Consider the following 11,786-nt stretch of genomic DNA (forward strand, 5'->3'; position numbering starts at 1 on the left):
ATGGCTATATAATTTGTGGTGTGAATAGGTATGGATTTCTAATTTGTCGTTTGAATATGTATGGATATATAAGTGTGGTGTGAATAGGTATGGATATCTAATTTGTGTGTGTATAGGTATGGATATCTAATTTGTGTGTGAATAGGCATGGATATGTAATTGTGGTGTGAATAGGTATGGATATCTAATTTGTGTGTGAATAGGTATGGATATCTAACTTGTGTGTGAATAGATATGCATATTTAAGTTGGTGTGAATAGGTTTGGATATCTAATTTGTGTGTGTGTGTGTGTGTGTGTATGTGTGTGTATGTGTGTGTGTGTGTGTGTGTGTGTGTGTGTGTGTGTGTGTGTGTGTGTGTGTGTGTGTGTGTGTGTGTGTGTGTGTCTTTGTGTGAAGGGAAGTAGCTTCAAGTTTAACAAGTGGGAGTGGGAGAAAGAGAGAGTGAGAGGGGGAGAGCGATTGAGAGGGAGGGAAGAGGGAGGGAGAGCGAGAGGGGGAGAGAGAGAGAAAAGTATTGCCAGGCGTCTGTCCAGTACAGGAGGATCCTGGAAAATGAATCAAGTGATTCCCGAGGGGGAGGAGCAGTAGGCGTGGATGGTCTAAAGTTTACGGGAGGATAAGCGCATTCTCAAGTAAAGTGTTTCATAAATACCAACTTTTGAATGAAAACTGGCGCACCCATGTTTTGGGGCATATTTTGTGCATACGTGACATTTATAAATGTGACCCCAGGTGGTCCTAATTCGAAATTAGATCACAAAGTGATTATATCGATTGTATTATATTAGTATATTTTGACGTTTATTAATCAAGTAAATTATTTACTGTATGTGGTTGCATAAATTAGGCTATATACTTCTCAGAGTAATATGCCTGCCCTGTATCAGAGCAGCGCGTGTTGATGGAAAATGTTATTGTTTAACATGACGTTTGATTATTTTAGAAAGAGTATATATCTCAAAAGCATATAGTATTCACGTACTTCCCTTTGTGAATGTGGCGATTGCGCACTGTGCACACTGGTGCGCTTTTGGGGGTTGGAAGACAGACAGGCAGCCAGAGAGACAGCGAGAGAGATAGAAAGAGAGAGGGGTTTCTCATACACAGACATTGCATTGCATTGATGTCTTGGATGTACTCTGATTGAGTAGCCTAGTTAAGCGTTTGGGGAAACTATAAGAAGGCAGAAGCCATGAAGAAACAACTCCACCAAATACCATAAATACACCATCAAGGAATAATGTCGATGTATAACGGGACTGGAGAAATGGGCGGAAAGGACTACACCTATGTACGGGTTTGTGCGTCGACCATCGCCTTCATAACATTGGCATTCTTCAACATCGTCATTAACTGGACTATACTGCGCGAGGATCGACTTCGGGGCCATGCGCGCTTTGTGTTGGTGTTTCACCTGTTGGTGTCCGCTCTGGTGTACTTCGGAATGTGTTCTGTTTTCTACCTCCAGATCTACTTCGACGCCAAGCCGGTGCCATCCATATGTGTGGCCATGATAACCGTCCTAATCACCAGCGCGTCCAATATCCTTCTGACTCTCACTGCTATGTCGCTGGACCGTTATTTTGCTGTCTGCCATCCTCTGTGGTACAGTTCTGTCTGGCAATGGCCTTGGCTAGTTGGGCTACTGACATGGGGACTCGCACTGGTTATCCCCCTCACTCTGCTCTCCAAGACAGATATGCTCGGCAGTGATACAAATGTGGAATGTGGAAGGGAACAGCTGAAGAAAGGTGGCCTGGAAAAAATATTGTTGATATCTGTGTGCACGGCGCTCATTCTGTACAGTTATGTAAGGATACTGTTTGAGGGGCGACGGTTGGGAGTGATGAATCGACGCAACATGGTCGGATGCAAGACCCTCGCCCTGCACGGTACTCAACTCGCCGTATACATCCTCCCCAACTTCATGAACTTTGTGCTAACAGTTCTCCAGAAACAAGGACACATTCAGCCGGGGACCAAAGAACTGTCTGCGGTGGTTAGTTTCGCCTTCTTCAGCTTGGCGCAGTGCGTCGCACCAATCGTCTACGGGTTGCGTAAAGAGGAACTCTTGGAGCAGGTGCATCGCCGATTCCCTTGTTGTTCCCGCCACCTGAAAACCGTCCTGGGCCCGGTTTCCCAAAATCATCTTAAGGCTAATTTCATATTAGAGCCCAAAAGCCTAGGTTCTAACGATGAATTTAGCCTTAAGATGCTTTTGAGAAACCGGGCCCTGGAGTGGACCTGGCGTGCCATAACGCCTTGTCTGCATTCCCAGTCAAGGTATGTGATCAACTATTTGTGGCTAAGATACTGTACATACCATCAAGTGTTACATACTTTATGCACACGTTATGCACACTCATTAGGTGAGCCCAGTGGCATGGAGAATGATGAATGGATACATACTGAAAGACAATATGTGATGACTAAATACTCAAGGATGTAGACCAGCCAGAAATAGCAGGGATTATTACCAAAACCATATATATTATTATATACTGTATATTCTCTGACAAAGTTAAGTTGATAGTTGTCATTCGCTGTTTTGCCTTCTTCCTTTTCTGGACATCAGTTTTAGATCATGTGGGTTGTGAGACTACAGACAAACATCGCATGGCTTCGGACCACCTTTTATCTACTCCTACTTTTAATATGTTTCTTATTTCCCCAGTGAAAGAAGACTGACGTTCCAGACACTCATCTCACTGGAGCCCCCACAGACCCCAGTTTGAGGGGACGCCGGGAGCGAAGAAGCCACCGTTCCAGACACTCATCTCACTGGAGCCCCCACAGACCCCAGTTTGAGGGGACGCCGGGAGCTTAGAAGCCACCGTTCCAGACACTCATCTCACTGGAGCCCCCACAGACCCCAGTTTGAGGGGACGCCGGGAGCGAAGAAGCCACCGTTCCAGACACTCATCTCACTTGAGCCCCCACAGACCCCAGTTTGAGGGGACGCCGGGAGCTTAGAAGCCACCGTTCCAGACACTCATCTCACTGGAGCCCCCACAGACCCCAGTTTGAGGGGACGCCGGGAGCGAAGAAACCACCGTTCCAGACACTCATCTCACTGGAGCCCCCACAGACCCCAGTTTGAGGGGACGCCGGGAGCGAAGAAGCCACCGTTCCAGACACTCATCTCACTGGAGCCCCCACAGACCCCAGTTTGAGGGGACGCCGGGAGCGAAGAAACCACCGTTCCCGTAACTTCACTACCCACGAGTACTTCTCCTGTGCTCCATAGACTGGGCTGAAGACGTGTTGTACCAGACTGATACTGCGTTTCAGATGCCATTGAGACAACGGTGGATGGGGGGACATAGCAACCAGACGAAAGGTGTCGCTCTCACTATAAACATTTGAGACGAGTCTCCATTTTTTTTTTGCCGATGAACATTCATACAGTACTTGGTTATCCAGCATCTGTACAAAGCTGTGAAAGTGCTTCTGTTATACCCAGGATGTCGTGACTTTATAGGCTTGGAGCATCACTATGGACAGACCAGCCTCAGACGACCTGTAATGCCTTAACTTTACTGTGTCAGAGAGGAGTCAAGCAGGAATTTGACTTGTATTACAGTACAAGACCACCTGACCATCAGAATTGACTGGATGTGCATTGTGCAATATAGCCTACTTTGAAAGAGTTGATTCATTAATGAAAATTGAAGCAGCAATGTCTGATTCTTTTGTGTGAGATAAAGTCAAGACATCTTTTATTTGGGATGAAAAGATCCCGATTCATTCAAACAAGAGCCAGATTGAACATTGTTGCCCATCTTCATCGCCATGTGAACCTCAGTGGCAGATTCTCTGTAATAAAAGAGCTGAAACTGTGAACAGCACGTGATATGGAGCAGTATTTGTATTTATTGTGGATCCCCATTAGCAGCAGCTACTCTTCCCGAGGTCTAAAAAAAGGCTGTTTATACCATTTTTAAAACATTACTTTATATTTTACTGCTTGTGTCAGTTACTTGATGTGGAATAGAGTTCCATGTAGTCATGGCTCTATGTAGTACTATGTGCCTCCCATAGTCTGTTCTGGACTTGGGGACTGTGAAGAGACCTTTTGTGGCATGTCTTGTGGGGTATGCATGGGTGTCCGAGCTGTGTGCTAGTAGTTTAAACAGACAGCTCGGTGTATTCAACATGTCAATACATCTCATAAATAAAAGTAGTGATGAAGTCAATCTCTCCTCCACTTTCAACCAGGAGAGCTTGACATGCAAATTATTAATATTAGCTCTCTGTATACATCCAAGGGCCAGACGTGCTGCCCTGTTCTGAGCCAATTGCAATTTGTCGTTTTTTTGTGGCACCTGACCACACGACTGAACAGTAGTCAAGGTGCGACAAAACTAGGGATTGTAGGACCTGCCTTGTTTATAATGTTGTTAAGAAGGTAGAGCATCGCTTTGTTATAGACAGATTTCTCCCCGTCTTAGCTACTACTGCATCAATATGTTTTGACCATGACAGTTTACAATCTAGGGTTACTCCAAGTAGTTTAGTCATCTCAACTTGCTCAATTTCCACATTATTTATTACAAGAGTAGCAGCTCTGTGGTCGAACTCGCTTCACTTCAGTTTGTGTCATACAATCCATTCTGGTTTGCAGTGCACCTCCACTAATAAGGAAGGGGTTAATGTTTGTTATCTACACACAATCAGTGTTCGTACATCGCTTCAACTCATTCCTGTAAATGCCTGGTTAGGTTCAGTAAAGGAGGATGTTGAAGTAAAACAAACATTAATGTTGAGTTTAGTAGACTAGAGGGGTTGCATTTCACAAACCCAGATTACGCCTGGTTTTAATCCTGGACTATAAAGTGCTTTCAATGAAGACTTGTCTCAACATGCTTTTTTGTTTAGGTTAAGGATTAATATGGGTTTGTGTACCTGGCCTGCCTCTCAAATGAACAGAATTAGACTTTTAAGAATGATGGGGGGGTACTACTAGGCTATATGGGATTGTTTTAAGAAGGTCAAACCAAGGGTCATTTCGCTATTGGATTTAGAATTTTAAAACACTGAAGTATCAAAAAAATCTATACATCATTTTCTGATTAAAAATGATTTTGTTGCCTTACCGCTATTAGCCCATGCAAACGCATTCAAAAACAGATTCACAACATGGAACAACAGATTTATTTTTGGGACTAAAGGACGTTTGTTCTTGAAGTGTCTTTCCTATATCTGAGAGAATAATTTTTTTTCAAGTATTTAAAACCCCTTATGTTTTCCACTCAACAGTCTCCATATACTTCTGAACATTTTTTCGACGTACCGGGGGACTTTCACACAAGTCTTTGGGTATCCTAGAGCAAAACAACCATGTACGTGTTAGTGAGTCTCACCTTTACACACTCATAATAGTGTGTAGCCCAAACTGTTACAGAAAGAAGTTGTCAGATCAGCCGATTTTCAGATGTCTCATGGTCTGACAAACACAGCTCAAGCTCTGTCACCTTCCACCACAGAAACGGAAGTGTTACATAGGTGGATGTGGTGGATTGAGACGCATCAAATGCCTCCCCCCCAAAAACATAATCTCTCTATCTTAGATTATGGGGATTTTTTATTATGGTAATTCGACTTATGCTGGGGTGTGGACATCGACCTTAATACGGTGAGTTCAAGTGACAGAATGGATGTTTTTCAGGTGGACATTTGATTTATTTCCTCAACACATTGTCCCCTAAACCCTATGGTGCAGTGCACTGGCCAAGCTTCGAGACAATAAGCCAGTGGGACAATGTCTGCAACATGCTGGTGTAGACAGACAGATAAGACATTTCCTTCAAAAGTTCTTGAACATTAGAGGCATCTGCAGTCCTGTGAGAACAGGCACTGGCCAAATATGTGCGTGGGTGGGAGTGGTTTAAAGAATACTCACTATTACCTGACAATTCTCCAATGAGAGTCAGTTAAAACTATTATCTTCACTTAATAATGCATGCACATGATAGCATAACTAAATATTGCTTATGGCTAGCAATCTTTAAAAACAACATTGAAAGGAGCACTGTAGGGCTAGCAGACATTCAGAACAGGGCAAATAAGAACCATGTGTTCACAATCCTGCTAAGGCAGCAGAAACTATGTTGACCCTATTACATGACCTATTACAATTAATGGACCTGCTATTACTTTTAGCTGAGAAAACATCTGCACTTTGGTCCTTGTTAGTCACAGTAGTTGTAAAAGAATGGTATTAAGACCACATTTCTCTTCATCAAGTCACAAAGTGCTACTGAACAGCATTTTTGAATACATTTCTAAGGCAAATATTTCAAAACCTAATATTAAACGTTTCTTGTATGTACTGTATGAATTCATATGGACTGAAACTAAGCAGGGCTAACCAATCATACAAAATATGATGAAGGTGCACGCATAGTTCCATCAGAAAGTATTCACATTCTTTGACTTTTCCACATTTTGTTGTTTTACATCCTGAATTTAAAATGGATTAAATTGAGATTTTGTGTCACTGGCCTACACACACAATACACCATAATGTCAGAGTGGAATTATGTTTAGACATTTTTACCAATTATAATTCAAAATGAAAAACTGAAATGGCTCGAGTCGACAAGTATTTAACCACTGTTATGGCAAGGCTAAATAAGTTCAGGAGTCAAAATGTACTTAATAAGTCAGATACTAAGTGGCATGGACTCGCTCTGTGTGCAATAATGGTGTTTAACATGATTTGTTAATGACTACCTCATCTCTGTACCCCACACGTACAGATAATTGTAAGGTCCCTCAGTCGAGCAGTGAATTTCAAACGCAGATTCAACCTCAAATACCATGGATGTTTCCAATGCCTCGCAAAGTAGGGCACCTATTGGTAGGTGGGTAAAAAAAAAAGAAAAAATACATTAAAATAGCCCTTTGAGCACGGTGAAGTTATTAATTACTCTTTGGATGGTGTATCAATATAGCCAGTCACTACAAAGATACAGGTGTCCTTCCTAACTTAGTTGCCGGAGAGGAAGGAAACTGCTCAGGGATTTCACCAGGAGGCCAGTGGTGACTTTCAAACAGTTACACATTTTAATGGCTGTGATGGTAGAAAACTGAGAATGGATCAACACCATTGTAGTTACTCCATAATACTAACCTAAATGACAGAGTGAGAAGAAGGAAGCCTGTAAAGAACAACAAATATTCCAGGACATGTTTGCAATAAGGCACTAAAGTAAAACTGCAAGAAATGTGGCAAAGAAATTAACTTTATGTCCTGAATACAAAATGTCATGTTTGGGGCAAATCCAACATCACTGAACACCACTCTTCATATTTTCAAGCATGGTGGTGGCTGCATCATGTTATGGGTATGCTTGTCATCTGCAAGGACTAGGGAGTTTTTAGGATGAAAAAAAACACTGAAAAGAGCTAAGCATAGACAAAATCCTGGGGGAAAACCTAGTTCAGTCTGCTTTCCAACAGACACTGGGAGACACATTTACCTTTCAGCAGAACAATAACCTAAAACCCAAGGCCAAATATACACTGGAGTTTCTTACCAAGACGGCATTGAATGTTCCTGACTGGCCTAATTACAGCTTGACTTAAATCGTCTTGAAATGGCTGTCTAGCAATGATCAACAACCAACTTGACAGAGCTTGAAGAATTTTAATAATGTGCAAATATTGTACAATCCAGGTGTGCAACGCTTTTAGAGACTTACCCAGAGACTCACAACTGTAATCTCTGCCAAAGATTACTCTAACATGTATTGTCTCAGGGGTGTGAATACTTACGTAAATTCAATATTTGTGTATTTCATTTTCAATAAATACAAATCTTAAACCTTGTTTTCACTTTGTCATTATGGCGTATTGTGTGTAGATGGGTGAGGGAAAAGACATCTACTTTCTTAGGGCACTCTAGAAGCCCAGCAATGCATTAATATATCTAAACCAAATCTACAATATCCACAGATTGACATGGAAGGGCATGAATGCTTGAAGGGTTAGGAAAAGGGGGATATCTAGTCAGTTGTACATCTGAATGCATTCAACTGAAATGTGTCTTCCGCATTTAGCCCAACCCCTCTGAATCAGAGAGGTGCCGGGGGCTGCCATAATTGACATCCACGTCTTCGGCGGCCGGGGAACAGTGGGTTAACTGCCTTGGTCATGGGGCAGGACGACAGATTTTTACCTTGTCAACTCAGCCTTTACCTAGTCTCTCATTCAGCTTACTGAATGCAAAATGTTATCATTGCATTCATGGTACAAATCAAATTAAAAGAGGAGAACTGATCATACTAGCTTGCAGTGTTATACTAGGTTGAACATTCAGATATACTATAGAACAATCATGACGACATTACATAAAGTGCCTTCAGAAAGTATTAAGACCCCTTGACTTTTTCTACATTTTTTTAGGTTACAGCCCTATTCTAAAAATATATTTTTTTAAATTCTCGAAAAAACAGGTTTTAGATTTTTTTTGCTAATAATTTAAAAAAAATATATTATATTGACATAAGTATTCAGACCCTTTACTCAGTACTTTGTTGAAGCACCTTTGGCAGCGATTACAGCGTTGAGCCTTCTTGGGTATGATGCTACAAGCTTGGCACACCTGTATTTGGGGAGATTCTCCCATTCTTCTCTGCAGATCCTCTCAAGCTCTGTCAGGTTGAATGGGGAGTGTCACTGCACAGCTATTTTCAGGTCTCTCCAGAGATGTTCAATCGGGACTCTGGCTGGGTCACACAAAGACTTGTCCCAAAGCCACTCCTGAGTTGTCTTGGCTATGTGCTTAGGGTCATTCTCCTGTTGGAAGGTGAACCTTTGCCCCAGTCTGAAGTCCTGAGGGCTCTGGAGCAGGTTTTCACCAAGGATCTCTCTGTACTTTGCTCCGTTCATATTTGCCTCGATCCTGAGTAGTCTCCTGAGTAGTCTCCCAGCCCCTGCCACTGAAAAATATCCCCACAGCATGATGCTGCCACTACCATGCTTCACTGTAGGGGTTGTGCCAGGTTTCCTCCGGACGTGACGCTTGGCATTCAGGCCAAAGCGTTCCATCTTGGATTTATCAGACCAGAGAATCTTGTTTCTCATGGTCTGAGAGTTATTAGATATCTTTTGGCAAACTCCAAGAGGGCTGTCATGTGTATTTTACTGAGGAGAGTGGCTTCCGTCTGGTCACTCTACCATAAAAGCCTGATTGGTGGAGTGCTGCAGATATGGTTGTCCTTCTGGAAGGTTCTCCCATCTCCACAGAGGAACTCTGGAGCTCTGTCAGAGTGACCATCAGATTCAATGTTCACCTCTCTGACCAAGACCCGTCTCCCCCAATTGCTCAGTTTGGCCGGGCGGCCAGCTCTAGGAAGAGTCTTGGTGGTTCCAAACTTCTTCCATTTAAGAATGATGGAGGCCACTGTGTTCTTGGGGACCTTCAATGCTGCATACATTTTTTTGGTACCCTTCCCCAGATCTGTGCCTCGACACAATCCTGTCTCGGTGCTCTACGGACAATTCCTTCGACCGCGAGGCTTGGCTTTTGCTCTGACAAATGTTTTATTCAATCCATTTTAGAATAAGGCTGTAACGTAACAAAATGTGGAAAAAGTCAAGGGGTCTGAATACTTTCCGAGGCCGCTGTACATAAGCGCTTTAACATTCATAGTCCATTTGAGAACTCCAACCTCAATCCCATACCATTCAGTGCGGTCGAGTTCCAGCATTGGATTTCCGATTCGAGACACACATTCAGTACCGTCTTTGCATTGACCAGTCCATAATAGATATATACATTTCTCAGGATGGAGTCAGGTGTTATGTTCAGGAGTTGGCGCTATATGGAGGATAATATAACTGACTAAAAAGACAAAGGGCAGGGGTGGGAGAGATGGAGGGGTGGGTCAGAGAGGTAGAGTTTCGGAATGGTAGGGAAAGGGAAAGAGGGGAGGTGGGGGACAGTTGAAGAGAGGGAGGAGGAGAGAGGGCATTTAGAAGCCCATTGAGCCGGAGGGGAGACCACCCCGCCGTTCTCCACCACAGCTGTAGAGATGGCCCTCGGGTTCTTGAAGATCTGCTGGGGAGCAGACACTTGCATGATCCTCTCATCGGCCTGACACACAAATCATTCAAATCCAGACAGAAAATATTTACACAAGAAGCAGTCTAATATCACACAGTCAAACTCTCAGTCATTTAGTAAGTTCACCATTCTGAGAGAGAGAGAGAGAGTCATACAATCAAACATCTTTTGAATTGATACAATCACACAACTACCATATTCACCACCATTCGCCCACCTAGAGTAGGATCCTCTTCCTGTGTTTGAGGAGCAGCTCTTCATCAAGGGCTCCAAACTGCTCAATGGATGGAATTGTCTACAGAATACAGACTGAGTGAAACCAAAATGAGGCAGAATGAGCAAGACATATAACGGATTTAAAAGACCAACCAAGTATACAGGTATATAAACAAACATCCATTACATTCATACTGACAGACAGATCAGTTTGTCTCTCCATTACATTCACCAGTTCTCCACTGGTGGCCAGTTCTGGGTGAACAGTTCCATGTAGTGTCAGTCATGTGTCCAAACCGGCCTTCCTACACAGAGAGAGAGAGGAGAGATGTGTTCATAAAGTGTGTGTGTGTGTACTGTGTATTTTGAAGGTGTGTGTATGCGCCACCAAGCTCTTGGTGAGTTCTCCAGCCAGTGTTGCCTTCAGAGCCATCTATAGGCTCCTCAGCTGCTTACCAGCATTCTGTACACACATACTTTGTTATTTTGTATAGCTAGCTGCACATCTTAATGCTATAGTGGTGTAATGCTATAATGTTGGAGTAATGCTATAATGGTTAATGCAGCTAATACAGTCTATACAGGAAGTTATTGTACTTAATACAGTCCATACAGGAAGTGCTATGTAATAGCACAGGAAATGCTAAATCAACAGCGCACTCACTATCAAACAGAAAACACGTCCTGTTCACAACAGTACAGTTAGTGACTTTACATTCTGATAAAGACTGCTGAGTAATTATCAGCACTTACACATAATTATTATTAGTAACAGAGAATTGTAGCCTCGTATGTCTTATCAAATCTTTGCTTCCTAGTATTCTGCATATTAACCATTGAACCTCTGTTACCTGGAAACCGTTCAGTGCCACGAATAGCCAGATTATGACATTTGGTCCCTTCGAAGATCAGGAAGATTCTTAGATGTTAGAACTTGCTCGACTCTGGAATCCTGTATCCAAGCAAACACACACACACACACACACACACACAAACATAACATGTCAAAATGTCAAGTTAAGGAGGTTGTAGCTAAGACTGTCTACCAATACTCTTCATGCGTGAAGCTCAATTGAACAATTTAGACATTTCACTTTCTAAACTATCCCTTCAACAGTGAACCATTTGGCCAGTTGGCTGCTGAACCATCAGTATGATGCAACAGAGGCTCAGCTTGCATTGAGGAGGTTATCTATGACAGTATCGCTCTGAGAAGACAGTGTGCACAGTGGAAGAACTATGATCTCTGTTCTGAAAATAGACTGGGTTATACATACTGTAAAGCAGTGGTTCTCAGCTGGTTTCAATCATGACCCAAATTAAAGCAGGTTGTCTTAGTTGCAAACCAATGTTGACGTCGCAAAAACAAAATCACGAAACAGCGAGCTGGAAAACTATTTCTACTACTATATTTTGTAATACTTGTTGCAATTATGAAAAAGGAAATCATTCGATTTTGCCTATATTCTTGATGATGAATGTTAATAAGATCACT

General features: G+C 42.6%; 1 protein-coding gene and 1 long non-coding RNA gene across 2 annotated transcripts; one reads left to right on the forward strand and one right to left on the reverse strand.

Moving 5' to 3' along the window:
• The first annotated feature begins 892 nt into the window (after positions 1-892).
• On the forward strand, positions 893-3,862 carry LOC115138895 (odorant receptor 131-2-like). Its single transcript, XM_029676083.1, has 2 exons — positions 893-2,286; positions 2,678-3,862. Exons 1-2 carry the CDS (start codon positions 1,244-1,246, stop codon positions 2,736-2,738), a joined length of 1,104 nt encoding a protein of 367 aa, XP_029531943.1. The 5' UTR covers positions 893-1,243; the 3' UTR covers positions 2,739-3,862.
• Positions 3,863-7,048: 3,186 nt separating this feature from the next.
• Positions 7,049-11,427, reverse strand: LOC135574312 (uncharacterized). The gene is made up of 2 exons (XR_010465322.1): positions 11,143-11,427; positions 7,049-10,596 (listed from the first exon to the last, which is right to left on the reverse strand). It is a non-coding gene; the product is annotated as an uncharacterized LOC135574312 (long non-coding RNA).
• Positions 11,428-11,786: the final 359 nt, after the last annotated feature.

This window comes from Oncorhynchus nerka, linkage group LG12 (genome assembly GCF_034236695.1).
Source record: "Oncorhynchus nerka isolate Pitt River linkage group LG12, Oner_Uvic_2.0, whole genome shotgun sequence".
Classification (NCBI taxonomy): domain Eukaryota; kingdom Metazoa; phylum Chordata; class Actinopteri; order Salmoniformes; family Salmonidae; genus Oncorhynchus; species Oncorhynchus nerka.